Source organism: Copidosoma floridanum, unplaced genomic scaffold (assembly GCF_036245765.1).
Source record: "Copidosoma floridanum isolate Cflo_tuat_1 unplaced genomic scaffold, Cflo_Japanese_pri ptg000030l, whole genome shotgun sequence".
In the NCBI taxonomy this organism is placed as follows: domain Eukaryota; kingdom Metazoa; phylum Arthropoda; class Insecta; order Hymenoptera; family Encyrtidae; genus Copidosoma; species Copidosoma floridanum.
This window is the reverse complement of record NW_028321907.1, coordinates 30,695,762-30,711,746: the sequence shown is the minus strand read 5'-3', so window position 1 is coordinate 30,711,746 and position 15,985 is coordinate 30,695,762. Positions and strand designations below refer to the sequence as shown.

The window sequence follows — 15,985 nt, the reverse complement described above, 5'->3', positions numbered from 1 at the left end:
TGAAGACTTTATCAACAGCAAGAGATCTTGCTCCGTTAATATGGACGGTATCAAGGTACATAATAATGTCAGTGTTGGCTGCTCAGTTTATCGTCCTGCACTATCTTTCACACGTAAAATAGCTCTCGATGGACACTCCTCAGTCTTTACGGCTAAATGCGTTGCCTTAGAGGCTGCGGTTGATTTCATCATTGATGCTGGGATCTCTAGCTCAATTGTGTTCTCAGATTGTCCAAGTGCCTTGGAATCTCTTATTTCCAATAAATTTTCCATCTGTTAGAATCCTTACATTAATAGTATCAAAGCCAAATTAAGCTCACATGTGGTAAATAACCCCCTCTGCTATGTTGAATATTGTTGGATCCCATCACACATTAGAATAAAGAGAAATGAGCGAGCAGACTCTCTGGCCAAGGACGCAACCAGCGAATTATCTAGTGACACCTATAAAATTCCCTTCACGGACCTTCGCGAAACTTTTTATAAAGCAATGTACAATAGCACTGACCGTTGGAACAAGGGACACATTATCACTAAAGGTACTTTTTATTTTCAAAATTTTTTTAAGCAATCTAAGAGGCCCTGGTTCTCTGGTCTAAACGTAGATAGGTTTTTTACCTCCACTGTCAATCGTGTTAGAGCGAATCACTATAATTTGGGCGAGTCCTTAGGGTTCATCGCGAGCTCTAATTGCTCTTGTGGTCACCCCTCAGAATGCATTTATCACATTCTGTGGGACTGCCCAAATTATGCTGCTTCAAGGGTAAAACTACTTAGGGCCTTGAACTACGTTCTTACATTCTTAGCCCTTGTAATTACATTCTTAGCCCATTCATATGTGTAATTACATTCTTAGCCCTTGTGGCATTAGCTGTATTGATTACACATGTAAATCAGAAAAAGCTAATGAAATATAATACAAAGAAAAAAAAAACTTATTTTTAAATGTTACGGCCACGTAAAAGATTTTTTTACTTGATGTCGAAAACGTTTTATCGGAAAATTGGTTTACGACGGTTAAAAAAGTTTCCACTCAAAATAAGTCAGTCTATCGTTTTTAAACATAAGCATTATGGAATATCCCAGTTTTTGTAAAATGACCCATACGTATGATGGGAATAATTTAAAAAGATACAAGGGAATTCAAAGTTGATATTTTTTTACACGTAAACTATAAATATATCATACGAATTATACGCGTCTCTACACAATAATATACTTATGGTTGTTTTTTCTGTAGTAGTATACATTGCTAATCTGTATAGCAATGTATACTGTTGGAACTAGTGAGCTTCAAGGAAATAATGAGCAGCAGAACGTGGAACAGTAGCTGATTGGCTGTCACGATCTATAGGATTAACACAGGATTCTTCTCGTTGTTTGTTGCAAAGTATGTACGTGTGTATATATATATATATATATATATATATATATATATATGTACACATATACATATGAACCCAGACAGAAATTTTATTAAGGTGTTTACCTTTTGAGCATGCCTAAATAGCCTAAAGAGGGCCTTCAGAGGCAATATAACGCAGCGTGCTGGACGTCGTCTTTAGGTATCCCGAATAACCACATACCTTACTAAATCTAAAGCATCTCGTCAACATATATATAATACACACAGTTTATGAGGGAGAGAGAAAGAAAAACAGGTGACATAATGATACAGTAATTTTTATGTATCATGGATATTTAACGTTAATTAAAACTGATAGTATACGCAAACATTTATATTTTGTTTATTTTTGTATTATAATATTATATCAAAATAAATAAGACTTTACAAACATGAAAAATGAGTTAGAAGCCTTCGTTAAGATTTTCATTAGACTTATTTACATTTTCTTTATTAAATATGGCAGCTCTTGCCTTGAAGTATGAAACACAACTTAGTTTTCCTAAAAATTGATTTTCTTTGCTTCATCCTCTGAGGAGTATAATCCAGGATAACTTCTTTAGTCAAAAGTTTTTTTATAATATTAGTCATACTATCAAGCGAGTGAATATTGACATTATTAGTATTATTAAAATAGTATTTTATTAAATAATATCTGTGTACAAGATACACTGATGAAAAATCATACCAATATACTTACTAAATCTTGTTTTACTATGCTATTACCATCATTGATTTCAGCTAAAAAAAGAAATGAAGTTTTCTTTGGTACATAATGGAAACTCATACTGCTTGTGCTTACAACTGATTTCATGTAATGTTAGAATATTATTTAATTGATTGGTTGATTGGCTTTTGATCAAAAGAACTCTGACTTCTTCCAAATTGTTTTCGATGTCGTACAATTCTACCTTCACTGCCTTATGAATATATTTCTTCAATTCTGTTACGCATTCTAATAACTTGAGGAATAAAATATGAATATTAGAGACAATAATGTACTTAAAGTATGAAATGTATGAAGATAAGTCATGGCTTGTGCTCTGTATAAAAAGAGCCAAGCAGCTCTATATCACGATAGAGGTTTCTTATAATGTGGTGAGCACTACAGTACCTAATTAATTAGTACTGTAGACTTTTATCGTCCCCACCTCATGTTCGTGTAGTGGGGTTAAATATAAGTTTATAATGATGGATTCTTTCACCAAATTGGTAAGATTATACTCATTTAGAAAAGTCACCACAGCAGTAACTTTGAAAAACGTGTTGAATAATTTTACAACGGAATGTAGGAATCCTAAGAAAACTTTGGTCGATTATGAATCTCAGTTTACGTCTCTAAAGTTGAAAAACAAATTAAAAACAAGTCAGGTTTAAGTACTATATAGATCTATGAGACACCCAGCAACCCTATCAAGAGAGTTATAAAAGAACTCGGTTGAATTTTCAGAACGATGTGTCATCAAAAACACACGAAATAGGCTAAGTGTGTTCCAATAATAGAGAATTTTCTGAATATCGTGACTCATTGTATTACAGGCATTGCACCAGACAAGATACATTTTGTTCGAGCAGTGTATATTCAAATAAAAAAACTTTATGAGAAAAAAATTGAAAAAAATCTGTGACTGTTACATTTATCTAATGCCCTGTTTTTTTTTAAATCGTTTAAAAGACCGTACGTGATTAATAAAGAAATTAAAATGAATGCCATGGATTTCGTTGATCACCTAAGAAATTAGAATTTAGAAAATTATGATAAAGCACATTTCTTAATTCTTCTTAGAAAACGTTAAATGCAGGACAAATAATCAAAACTTTATCTTAATGATTTTTTCACCACAAAAATAGTCTAGAAATTTGTAACTTACAAAAAAAAATTTTAATATGAGTATGCTAAGACACTAATAGCTACTTTTAAATAGAAAAAAAGTCGACTTGTATGTCTTAAGTCTGGAGTGACTGTTTGACACCAATTTAACATCATAATGTTACGTGATATTCGCTTCAAGCAGCAATTTAAAACAACTCCACCGACGGGGGTGAAGTTGTCGATACTAACTAAAAAGAATACACAGAATTTTATGGTATATGGTATATAATTATCCAATGTAACAAAAAACCACTTATCTGATTTATAACAGCCAACAGTGAGTTTTTCTAGTGATGTCTCAGTCTGCAGTAGCTTCCTTTTTAAAAGAAAACCAATACCTAACAAGTTCAGTGGGTAAAGTCACTGTCTATTTTAAAAAGGATTGGTACTGCGAGTCGGATGATTTATTGAAAAAGATCCTTCCATTACACTTGATAACAGCTATGATGTACTTGAGACAATTGCTGCGCCCTGTAAATAGTACCTAGTAGGATGCATGACTGACTCATCTGAGGGTAACTTTGCAATACATAAAAATTCTGCGTGGCATCTTAATACTGTACTATTTTGTATATTTTTCATTAGTTAAAGTTAGAATATCTTTTACATCAATAACTATATTTTTTATGATGAATGTCTTATGGGCAGTATTATTCAAAAAATTTGTTCTTTTATCTGTATTTTTATTAAGAAATTTTGTTTTAAAATCAAAAAATAAATAATCCTGCATTTTCCTTGTTCTAAGGTTGTACAACGTAAAAAAATGTTGTGAAAACTGTGCCTTATAATTAGTTGAGCCCAAAAGTATAGATATTAGTATTTTAATTTGTAGAAAAATAGCTGGTTTCTTATTTATTCACAAATATTTAAATTTTTAAAAGAGTTCATAAATTTTCGACAACTTTTCGGGTTACATAATAATTAAAATTAATTAAAAATTTTTTTTTATAATGTACATTTTATAAGCAGTATTTTACGAAAATAATCATCCGCCCATTTGCTTTTAATTTCAAGAGATCTTATTTTGAAGTAAAAATTCAGAAAAAACTCTCTTAATACTTGTTTTGAGTTAATTTTGCGTAACATAGACACGTAAAATTCGTGCTAAACACTTACTTAAGCCTTGAAACATGAAAATGAACTATATTGCTTGTTAAAAAGTAATTAGTGCTTTTATATGCTAATCCTTAGTTCTTTTTCCTAATTCACCAACTTCTTGAACATTTTTGAGGCGAAAGAATTGATTGGACTTATGTTAATTCTATTTAACTTATGATAAAATTATTTTTTTTAATGTAAGCACCACAACAAAATGCCAATACTCACTCTGTCCTTCCCCAGAAAATGCATAAGGCTTAAGTCAAACCTTTCTTTTAAGTATTTAAATATCTGGTACACTGAGTCACACTGTATCAAGTAAGCAGGAGTTTAAAAATTGTTAACTCTAACTTTGAAAAATATATAATTTTATTACTAAGAAATAGATTAAGTATTTTTGTATCTTGGATGATAAATTACAGTTAATCCTACAATTGTCTAGAATAACAGTATTCGTATCTTGTACTTCATAAGTTTAAATGCATTTGGTCTTACAAAAATATTTAAAAAATAAACACAGAAGTATTACAGACGGAATGGAGCAAAACAAATAGGAAATAGGAGAACCTTTCACAAATCTATCTCAATTTTTATTACCAAAATGAAAATTAAAATTATATGAAAAACATGCGTAAAGTGCGTGTTAGTTTCAACTAATTACACAGAAAAATGTATCTCAGCATTAAATTACGTTTACTGAATATTGGTAGGTACTAAAATATAAACAGACATCTGTTTAACTCCATCAGATAAAGTTACTATTGTCACCTAGTTAACTTTATAATTTTAGCACAATAACTTATTTGCTATTACAGCATAGTTAAGGATAGTTTGCAAATAATGAAAGTTCAAGATGAGCCTACACAACTGATTTTATGTGCAAGATAACTAATTTTTCTAAATACCACATACCGTACCTCGGAACTTATTATACTTTGTAATCTTATAAAACTATCTTTCAAGTTCCTAATACTACACATATTTCAGAGAATAAGTGTAAGGATTATAGACTAAGAAATCTTATAAGAATAAGGCTTTAGTACTCACTAGCTAGAGTTTTCAAAAATTCTGTAGTATGAGTCATTTTGCTATAAGAGTTAGGTGTTTATTGGAATCAAAGATGAAGGAATTACTGGTTATGGGATAAGAAGTTTAAAGGTGTACGGACAGTCGTTGCGAGGTAGGAAAAAAAATGTTGCAGTACATTGAACTTAAGGATTTTAGAAACACTTAGCCATAATTAATTTTACTATTAGATTTGAGCAGTTTCTCTAAGTGGGTGGTTAAAACTGTACAGTTATGGAAAAGAGAGGATGAGATATCGTTTCAGATTTGTACAGTTAATCGAATTAGAGCTATGTTAGTCAGTTGCCTAAGCGTTTTCCAATGTGAAAAAGGTTAAACGTATAAAAAGAAGTATAGAATAGCATGTAGCGTGCCGTCGCTCACACACTAGTTATTTAAGCACTGAGCTAAAATTTCTTTGTGTTGTTTTTAAATTAAATAAGTTAACTTGAAAAATTTTGTAAATAATAAGCATCCAGACTAAAACATATCCCTACAGACTTATCTGATAAAGCTTTGCATACGATGTGAACCATAGGATAACTTAGTCAATATTATGAATAAATTGAGAACGTTTTTTCTTTTCGTATTCTAAATTAAAAAAAAAAGAGCAATAATTTAGTATTAAAATGCCAAAAAATTATTTATACCATATTTAAAGAGGAAAATCAAAACATGCCGCACAAATCTATTTGAATGAGAGTTTAACACACTTTATCGTACTTCAATACTTTTCTTACCTTGAACAAAATAGTAATCCACAATTTCTGCAGTGATGTTTTCTTTCTGAAAAACTAAATTTAACACCACATCCTTCACAAGAATCTGTTACATCATCTTTTTGCCAATGATCTGCTATTCGACCAGGGTATTCGCATACACTCCAAGAAAATACTCGACCTCTTGCATCTCCAATATAAATAGTTCTATGATCCCTATAGATAACAAGAATATAAAGTAAATCTTCAAACTTTAGTACTGTGTACAAATAAATCATTTTGTGTAGCAATAGAGAAAATTGTTTTTTTTTTCATTTCTCATCAAAAATGTTATTGCACCTAGACCAGTGTACCCTCAAACATATCGACATAAATGACCTAATTACTATTTAGGCACTAACTACTGCGCACTCGTCAATAATACAAAATAAGAAAAATATACTGGAAAATTCATGAGCTCAGAGATTGTAACACGTTTGGATATTTATAACGTTAATTGCAGAGTTATATTCTACGTCATGAAATACATGATCACTAAACTAAATGATTTTCAACAAATATAACTTACAAAACTTCATAGCCATTTGCAGTTATCAGAGCGCAATAAGTGGATCTGGGCTTCAACATAAGAACCTTATGGGAGATACCCTCACAGTAATTTGGTTCACAGTAACTGGTGTTGATTTTAAAACCGTCCGCAGTAATACAAGCAAGTAACGTCAATAACAATAATTTAAAAAAAGTAACATTACAGAAAAACATTTTTTATTATAACTGCACACAATGCTGCAGTCGATGATAAAATAAAACTACTTTTATTTACATTGAAAACCATAGAGGAATAAATAATTTAGCTTAGTCAAAAATTTTAATGTGCACTAGATGTGTCATTTACTAATAATAATAGTAATTACACTTCAAATAAAGTTTTGTATAATTTTATATTTGTAATGTAAGTATTCGTAAATAATTTTAATTTTATCGATGTTTTCTATTAAAGTAGACTGTACGTAGTTTCATACATCTTAAAGCAAGATTGCTTTTTTGCCAGAAAAGCGCATCACCGATGTTGCTATCAAAGTCTCAATAAGAAAGAGGTGTAAGTGCAAGACTTGGTTAATTAAGATTTTTTTTTTCAGTTATTGCGTGTAACAAGTTTTCAACGCATTATTTGTGTTAGCTAAAAAAAAAAATTTGCCTGTACATACTCGAATTTGATAAAAAAAATATCCGTAGAGTGAAAATTATTAATGTATGTATAACTTATCAACACTAAGAGAAAAAATAGTAAAAATTACTGTGCTAGAATAGTAATCTGGTACTGTTCAGTTGTCTGGAGACTTTTTACTATATGAAAAATAATTTTTAATGTTTCGAACAGTAATTTTTGTTGTAAGTGCAGTGGCTTCTATTTCTTGTCCAATAGAAAGTTTGTACAATACGAAAAAAGTATGATTTTGCATTGAATCATGCGAAGTTACAAGTAAAAGTTAGAAATAAAAGTTTTAGATACATAAAAGTATGCCTTCAGTATTAAGTTCCTTTAATTTTCGAAAATTCTACAGTCTTCCCTTTTCTTCAGAACTATCATGTATTTATGTATTATAATATTTCTGATATTAGTACTGTCCAAAATACATATTTTTATTGTATATTTTTTACAATAATAAACACTGTTCTTAATCGATGTTAATGAAATCGTAGTAAAAAACCGTAAAGCACAATATCTACAAAGTCATAAGTTATTTGCTCTATAACTAAATTCTTGTAATACTTTATTATTTCTCCTTTTAAAGTGGTTTTTTTTTTTTAGTGTAATAAAAAGTACGTGTACTAGGATATCAGTAAAAATAACTGTGCAAAGTTTAAGATTATTTTTGTTAATTTATAATTTATTTTTAATTCTCGACAATACGTAAAAATCCTGAAAGTCGACACTACGTGATTAAGTTTGAAGGTTCTAATGAGATATCACTTGTGTTATGAAAATAATTTTTTATCTGAAGGAGAAGTTACCGTCTAATTGTCACAAAACAAAGCCCAAAGTAAGTAAGTTGCTGTGATGGATTATTTACAGGGGTTGCTTATAAATTATTTATCCATGTTTTTGTTGCAAATACTTACAAAAATATGCAACAAAAATACATTATTAAATCGTACAGCAATAAATCAAAATAAAGTCCGTATGTTATCTACATACTTTTTCTTCAACAAGTATATTTATACCGTACATGATATGATCATTGTAACACTATTGTTTCGATTCTAGCTTCTTAGAACTGTTAATAAGTTTTCTTTGAAGTTGACAATATTCAATTTTTTATGAGTATTCATGGTAAATCTTGATCCAAAATAGCATGACCTAAAAAATGTTCCTCGAGTACAGTTGCCTCTGACTTATTGTCAGATATTGGGAGGTGAGGTGAGGCTCGAAAAAATGACGTCAAAAAAAAATCTTAAAATATAGGTATAAATAAGGCTATAGTTAGTAAAAATTTATTGTGGGATCGTCAGAAAAATCTGCTGTAAGGCATGCCTAAGTAGCACTGCAACCTGGCGCGAAAAAGCGCAAAGCGATCGGACGAGAGATCGCAGTATCGGTGGAGCTAGCCACAGGATTGAGGGATTGCATGGAAAGCGGATTCTCGAGGATCACTAGTGAGAACAGCCGCTTTTACAGGCCATTCTTTTAGCCTTTTAGGTTAATTTTTTGAGAAAGGTGATAGAGTTCAAGACGGAGTCAGTAGATTAATTCCTACTCTCTTGCCACTGAAACGATAAACCCTAAAGGATGGTCTCACAGGCGTGCTCTGTTCTGTACCTTATCTCAGTTTTCCTGTTTTGTCCCTTTGATTTTTTGTAATTGTAAAACCATGCCAGTCAGTAGGATATCCTGTTGTTTTGCCTCGTGCTCCGTTCGATATAACTAAATTTGAATTTTTGTATTGTTACTACGGGGCCACGGTCATTCATTTATTTTATTTTCAGGAGCAAGTACAAATTAATCGGTGATCCTGTTATTTCTACATGAAATGATCAAACAGTGTAGAAAACAGCAGCATAATATGTAAGAATATTAGAATTTACTCTTTTATATCGATGGGTAAGTATTAATGGGAATAATTGAATTTATCGGCATTTCCCATCCAACACGATATTGCCAAGGCAACTCGAGTTTTTCAGTTAAAACTACCGTTTGTAAAAAATCATCATACCCAGCAATTGAAAAAAAGTGCCACCTCGACCAGGACTTAAACCTGGAACTCTTTTCTTACTGGGAAAGTGCGTTACCAATTTCGCCATCCAGGTCTCGGTGACTCCTCTTCTCAATTGCTAACGCACTTTCCCGGTCAGAAAAGAGTTCCAGGTTCAAGTCCTGGTCAAGGTGGCACTTTTTTTCAATTGCTGCATATTAAAATTGTCTACAAACGGTAGTTTTAACTGAAAAAGTCAAGTTGCCTTGGCAATATCGTATTGGATGGGAAATGTCGATGAATCCAATTACTCGCACCAATATAATATGTTTGAAGATCGTTAGAATTTTTATATCACTTCAGTTGCGATATTACTGATATATATTTTGTTCATCAGATGCACAAGTTTGTTATCCTGCGGTCAGAGCTGGACTAATTTTGATTTCAACACATGAGTTTACGCTTCGTAAAATTAATTAGTTGCAAAAGTGACACAAAAACCTGAATTACGTTATTAATTTTAACTATAGATAAATTTATCAATTGTGTAAAGCCCTATGTCAAGGGAGACAAAGATAATTGCTGCAGAGTACCGTTTTCTGCGCTGGGAAATTTTTAACTATTCTGAATTCGTTAGAAAGAAGAGTACTTAAATAACCTAATTTTAGTTATTGTAACACGTGATTTAACTTTTAGCCAAAAAAGTCATGACATTCGGTTAAAGCTTCCAAGTTCTTCATAAAATCCACGACATAATTTCGAATTTTGAATCCAATTTTTGTGGTTAGTGACATGTTCTGAAATTTCAACTATGAATTTGTTGAGTCTTATTTTACCATGGATTTTAACCTGGGTACAATGGCTCAACTATTAAAACAGTAATGAGCCTCCGTAAGTGCTCTTTCTTACCTGAAGACTGATAAATGAAAAATAGGACTAATAAAGTATCCTAACCTCATCAGCCCTCCAGGCCACTGAAACTTCATGTAACAGTTTTTTTATAAGTGTAGGATAGGCTGTTGTCTTAAAAAAAAAATTTTTTTTGTCTACGCGTTATTTTTTTTTTTCAGGAATACTATTAAATAGCAGATGTAGTTTAGTGCTGCGAAAAAGAGTTATTAGATACTGTGAAGTAAAAAAAAGGATAAGCATTAGAGCAAGATTACTGACTCAACTAGTACCGAACAAGTAGACACTATATGGGTCCAAACATACTTTATAAATCAAGCTACATCGAGCAGAAGACAGATTCACAACCTTTTTACAGTACAAAAGATTTCACAGAAGTCAAGAAGCAAATAAGTTCTATAGATACTTATCTGTATTTAATTTCAGTGACAAATTTTTATCATTTTTCTTTAAAAATTCCACAACAAGGAAGGCCCAAGAATACTAGCTGCAGAGCTGAAATGAATGACACAGCTCCATATTCAGTTAGTTATAAAGTTCTTAGTGACAAGTCTAGCAGTTTTTTTTTTTTTAATTATAGTCTTATACTATGCAAGCCTTTATTCACCTCAGGCCAAAAAGCCCAAGTAAAAATAAGATAAAATAAAAAGAGGTAAAGCAATTCGTTAGCAGATAAAAAACTCTAGATAATTAAATTGTATCAGGCTTCAACTGTTTGAATGCGAAGCACTTTTTATAATGGTGTAAAGTCAACGTGGGTGATAGCCAAAAAAACATTATTTTAAACGTTTTTGAAAATTTTCTTTTTACATTCATAAACATTTATCCCGCTTACTTTTACGTCTCATGAACAAAAAAAAAAGTATGATTTCAACTGTTTTTAAACATTGCTCTTATATTTTTAAGCATTTGTTGCGCAAATTTTTTCCATCTCATTTTATAAACTTAAATATTTATTTAACTGGCTTAGGGTAAGTATCGATTGATTCTAGAAGTATACCAGACTGGCTTGAAGGGCATAAGAGTGAGAAAAATGTTAGATGTGTTTACGTAATAAACCTCTCTCACTCTTACGAGCTTCAATGCCAGTCTGGTAGACTCCCAGACTCCATCTGAGTCCATCTTCATGATTTTTTGAACGTTCTACTCAACCGACAGTATTTCTCGTCCAATTTCAATTTTAAATTTTCACGCAGTTTAGTAACACATAACACGGTTACATATTTTTTTTCGATATTTTATCTTGAGTTTCTTGTGTCTGATTTCACTTTTAAATTTTGGCACCCGTTCAGTTGAGTCGCTCCATTTATAATAATTTTTCATGTAAAACATCTATTGGCATGCTTAGGGGTTCGACCGACGCGATGAAGCGACCCGTGCGATGGCACGATCTCCGGCTTAACTCGGCTTGGCTGGGCTTGGCTCGGCTCTCTGTCTCTTTCTCCACGCGCTTACTGCCACCCCTCTCTCGTTTGTAATGTGTACTAACCGTATTTATAGCTATGTAGAAGAGTATATATTAAGTAAATATCATATATGTATTGTACATATAGCATATACATACGAACACACATATATTATGTATTTTATTTTATGTGTAAAAAAATTTTTTAATTTTACGGTCACCGGGAAATGAACCCAAATCGTGTGGATTGGTAGTCAGGGACCTGACTGATTGTGCAACGCAGCATACCGATCTAATCTCTGTTAATATATATATGAGCCTGCTGATTTAATAAAAAAAGTAATAATTAGTTTTGAGTTGTTTAATATTATAAAAATTATGTAAAATTGTGTTTTACAATTCATTTTGCTTACTTTTAACAGTTTAATATACAAAAAAAAATAAAAATACTAGCATGTAAGGCGAAAAATTTTTTATCAATAACCACTTTTAATTTTGTTTCGACTAGCGCAAAATGTTTAGAAAAAAATGAAAAAGGCATGTTGGCAGTACCTGTAAAAGTATCTTCTAAAGTTAGATGAGTCGAATTAGTCAATATTTACTAATCATAAGTGAAAAATCGTTTACTTATTGTGATAAGTAAACGACATCTTACTCATTCGTAGTAAAACTTGACTGATTGAACTTTAGAAGAGTAAGTGAGATAGAGAGAGCCGTTGACCGTCTGCTGTCGCGATTGCTCTCTCTCTCTCTCTCTCTCTCTCTCTCTCTCTCTCTCTCTCTATTGTACTCATACAGGTAGGCCTTTTTCATGGCTTTTTTAAATATTTTGCGCATGTAGAAAATAATAAATTAATATTAGAATTAGTATCATTTTTTCATCATTAAAAAAAATTTTTTCTCTGTGAACAGGATTATTTTGAAATGTTAATATTTTACCATAATGCAAAGTTTTCCCGCGGTCTTTCTATTGTGTTAATTCAAACTCCATTCTAACCCGTCTTTATTAAAGAGCCAACGAAATTCGCGCACGGGCGCAACTATGCCCAGTAAACAGGTATTCATAAAGAGAAAGAGAGACAGAGAAAGCAATGTACCTGATTGTTTGTTAAACTTATGTATGTACCTATGTGTAGGTAGGTAGTAAAGATATGCTCTTTGCCGTGTATTACTGTTCTTTCTTGTTCTCATTGTTTCTATGTTAATGAACAAAAAAAAATTAACATAATTTGCTTTTTCCTAATCTATAATATTCACTGATAAAAATACACATTTATAAATAAGTAAAGTCTTTTTAATATAAAAAAATTAAGATTATTAATAGTCGAAAAATAAAATACTTTTCCTATCTCACGCGTTTTTGAGAGGCAGGTGTGGGCTCGGTAAAAAAACAGAATTCGCCACTTACGCAACATTCTCCGTGTCTGCCTTACGTCTCTCGGGCCTTGTTTCGCCGATCTCTCTGGCCGTAAAATAGCCCTGAAGACAACGGCACTCATCTGACGAAAACTGCTATTTTTATCATAAATGATCACCCGAGACCCACACCTGGATTTTATTTTATTTTTTTGTTTTGTTTGAATCTTGTACAATTATCCACTGATGATGAGAAAACGATTATACAAGTTATCCTATGAAAAAAATGTTGGTACATTGTCCGAAATTTTAATCCTGGACCTTCACGTGGCAATTAGATGCATCACTATGTTCTCGCTGCATAAATACCAGTACATATACCAACTGCCTTTTACATATGTATAGTTGACGGGGAGAGAGAGAGTGAGAGAGAGAGAAAGAGAGAGCGTGCGCACGTAACTACATGCATACACTATACGCTATACCATACTACTCGCTATTAAGAGAGCATGCGCCACATAACTGTAACAATGGTTGAAACGAAAATATACTTCCACGATAAAAATGAAGACGAAAGCTCATACAATACTAGTTCCAGCAGTACAAAAAATTACTATCAAGAGTAACAAGTTGATTCATTCAAAGAATCATAGGAGGAGCAACTAATGTCTAAGGATGTTCCCGAGATTCTCCGATTGTTAAGCATTGCACAGCTACGCAGAACGTTGAACGAAAATATACCTAGATATCCTCGGAGCTACTCTTGTACTGGAATGCATAAATCAAATCCATTAAGACTCTATTATAAAAAGAAACGTGGTATACTCGTCACTTTTCGTAACTCATTGTCAGCCTCTCAAGATAGGGGATAGCACCACTTGAGAGCACCTCCACACACTGCCAACATGCCTTTTCACTTTTTTCTAAACAGGAAAAAAAAAGGTACAAATATCTTTGATAAAAAAAGGTACATATATAAAAATTTATGAAGATTTGTGTAATAACAAAATTTAAAGAATGAAATTAAAGGCTGTCTTATTCTTTAATTTTATAAAATTAATTTTTTACCAAGCTTATAATACTTATAAAGTCAAAGTTATAATATACATAAAAAAATTTTGTAATATGAATATTTTAATTGTTTTAAATGCAAGGATGTTAAAAAATAATGAGTAACAGAGGTGGCTTAAGGGTGAAGCAAACTAAGCACTTCATCAGGGCACCAGAAAGGTAGGGGCGCCAAGTAAACGACAACGGAAAACAGTATTACAAAAACAATTTTTTTTAGTTAAAAATAAAAAATGTTAGTATAAAACTTGAGCTATCATAATGAATTAATTCACCACTTACATTCTAAAATTAAGCTCACCAAATTTTCTTTGGAATCACTTATACTTAAGTATCCATAATAAACGATTATTAAATAAATGTGACTAATATTCTACTGAAGTGTCACAGAGTATAACTCGCTTCCTCCATTAGTATCTTTCCTAATAAAAATATGTTGCGTGACAGTCGATTCGGACAAAGACTTTTTTACAACAATATTTAATTAGATTACTACTTTTTGGAATACTTCGTTTATACGTAATAACATATACACATATACACACACAGAAACACTTACAAACAAATTTGTGCGTGGGACACTTCACATGAACCGAAACAGAAAGAAATTTTATTTTTTAAACTTTGGGGGTTGGTAGTACTCCATGAGAACGCTACGATGTTACATTTTTAGATTTTTGACCAACACCTTCACCGTCAGTCACGGTCACAAATATTAAATAAATTTTTCACTTTGAGCACAACCTTGTGAATTTAAGGGAAAAAATCATGTAGGTAAAAAAAATGAAGAAATATGTACTCGTTAGCATTTATTTTTTTGGAAAATACGATAAAATTATTTTAAAATTTCGTAGGTTGGGTTTTCAGCATATAACGGTGGTTTTGACATTAAAATCAAAGTTTAGGAAACTGTAAAAGCTTTACAACTAATTTTTTTTTTTTTTTTTCCAAGCGTAAGCCATTAACTTTTTTTTTAAGCCCTTTTTGTTCCAAAATGGGCTGTGGATCAGTGTGGCCACTAGAGAGCTGTAAAAATGCTTTTTTCTTCTACTTTTTTTATTCATGAGAATTATAAGCATTTTGTAAAAAAGCTATATTTTAATACGTTTTTAAGGTCACTGATGAATATCGTGGTCTTTAAAATTTAATATAAAAAAGGCAAATCCCATACGGCAGATCGATACTCAGAATTTTACAAATTTTGCATTTTCCAAAAGTATACTGTGATTTTTATACAATTTGTAGTAGACAGTATCTCTTGTTGTTTTTTAATAAAGTACATACCCAATGGAAAATAATAATGTAGTTTCGTTACGTATTTGGGTTCGTATCAAGAATACGTCATATCAATACGTAGTGTATATTTGAAACCTCTCGTCACCTAATTGTATCATGTATTTTGCAGTCATATAAAGTATTTCTATGTTAAAATAGTTTTACAATATGACTACGACGTGCATTAGCATGATTGTAATACTGATATAAAATTAAAAATAAACAAAAAAAATTAAAATGTATATTTTCGTCCCTCGCGCGAAGTGCTTTGCACCCTAGGGCATATTGTCCGCCCAAGGGCAGGAAGAAATGATCTGGCCCTGCTGGACCAAAATTTTGTTTCTGCCTTAGAGCAGAAAGTAGTTGGTGGGCGGCACTTGTACCCATGGGCACAAAGTTGCACTTTCCGCCCTTGATACAAAAAATGTCGTTCTCACCTCGGGCACAAACGTACCCTTCGGGTGCGCAAGTTGTACTTTCTGCCCTAGGTGGGAAATACACTATTCTATATCTAAGGTCAATGGAATATACTGATAACCTAACCTACAAATTTTAAAATAATTTCATTGTATTCTACAGTTTGCGCACTGAGAAAAGTTGTGTTAGAAAAAGTATTAC

General features: G+C 31.7%; 1 protein-coding gene across 1 annotated transcript in view; it reads right to left on the bottom strand.

Moving 5' to 3' along the window:
• bchs (WD repeat and FYVE domain containing 3 bchs) overlaps nt 1–15,985 on the bottom strand; it is a 1,547,413-nt gene that overhangs the window by 40,839 nt on the left and 1,490,589 nt on the right. Inside the window, exon 45 of the mRNA XM_089597159.1 lies at nt 6,182–6,376. Coding sequence (XP_089453285.1) covers nt 6,182–6,376 — 195 coding nt within the window. The remainder of the gene's footprint in view (nt 1–6,181; nt 6,377–15,985) is intronic.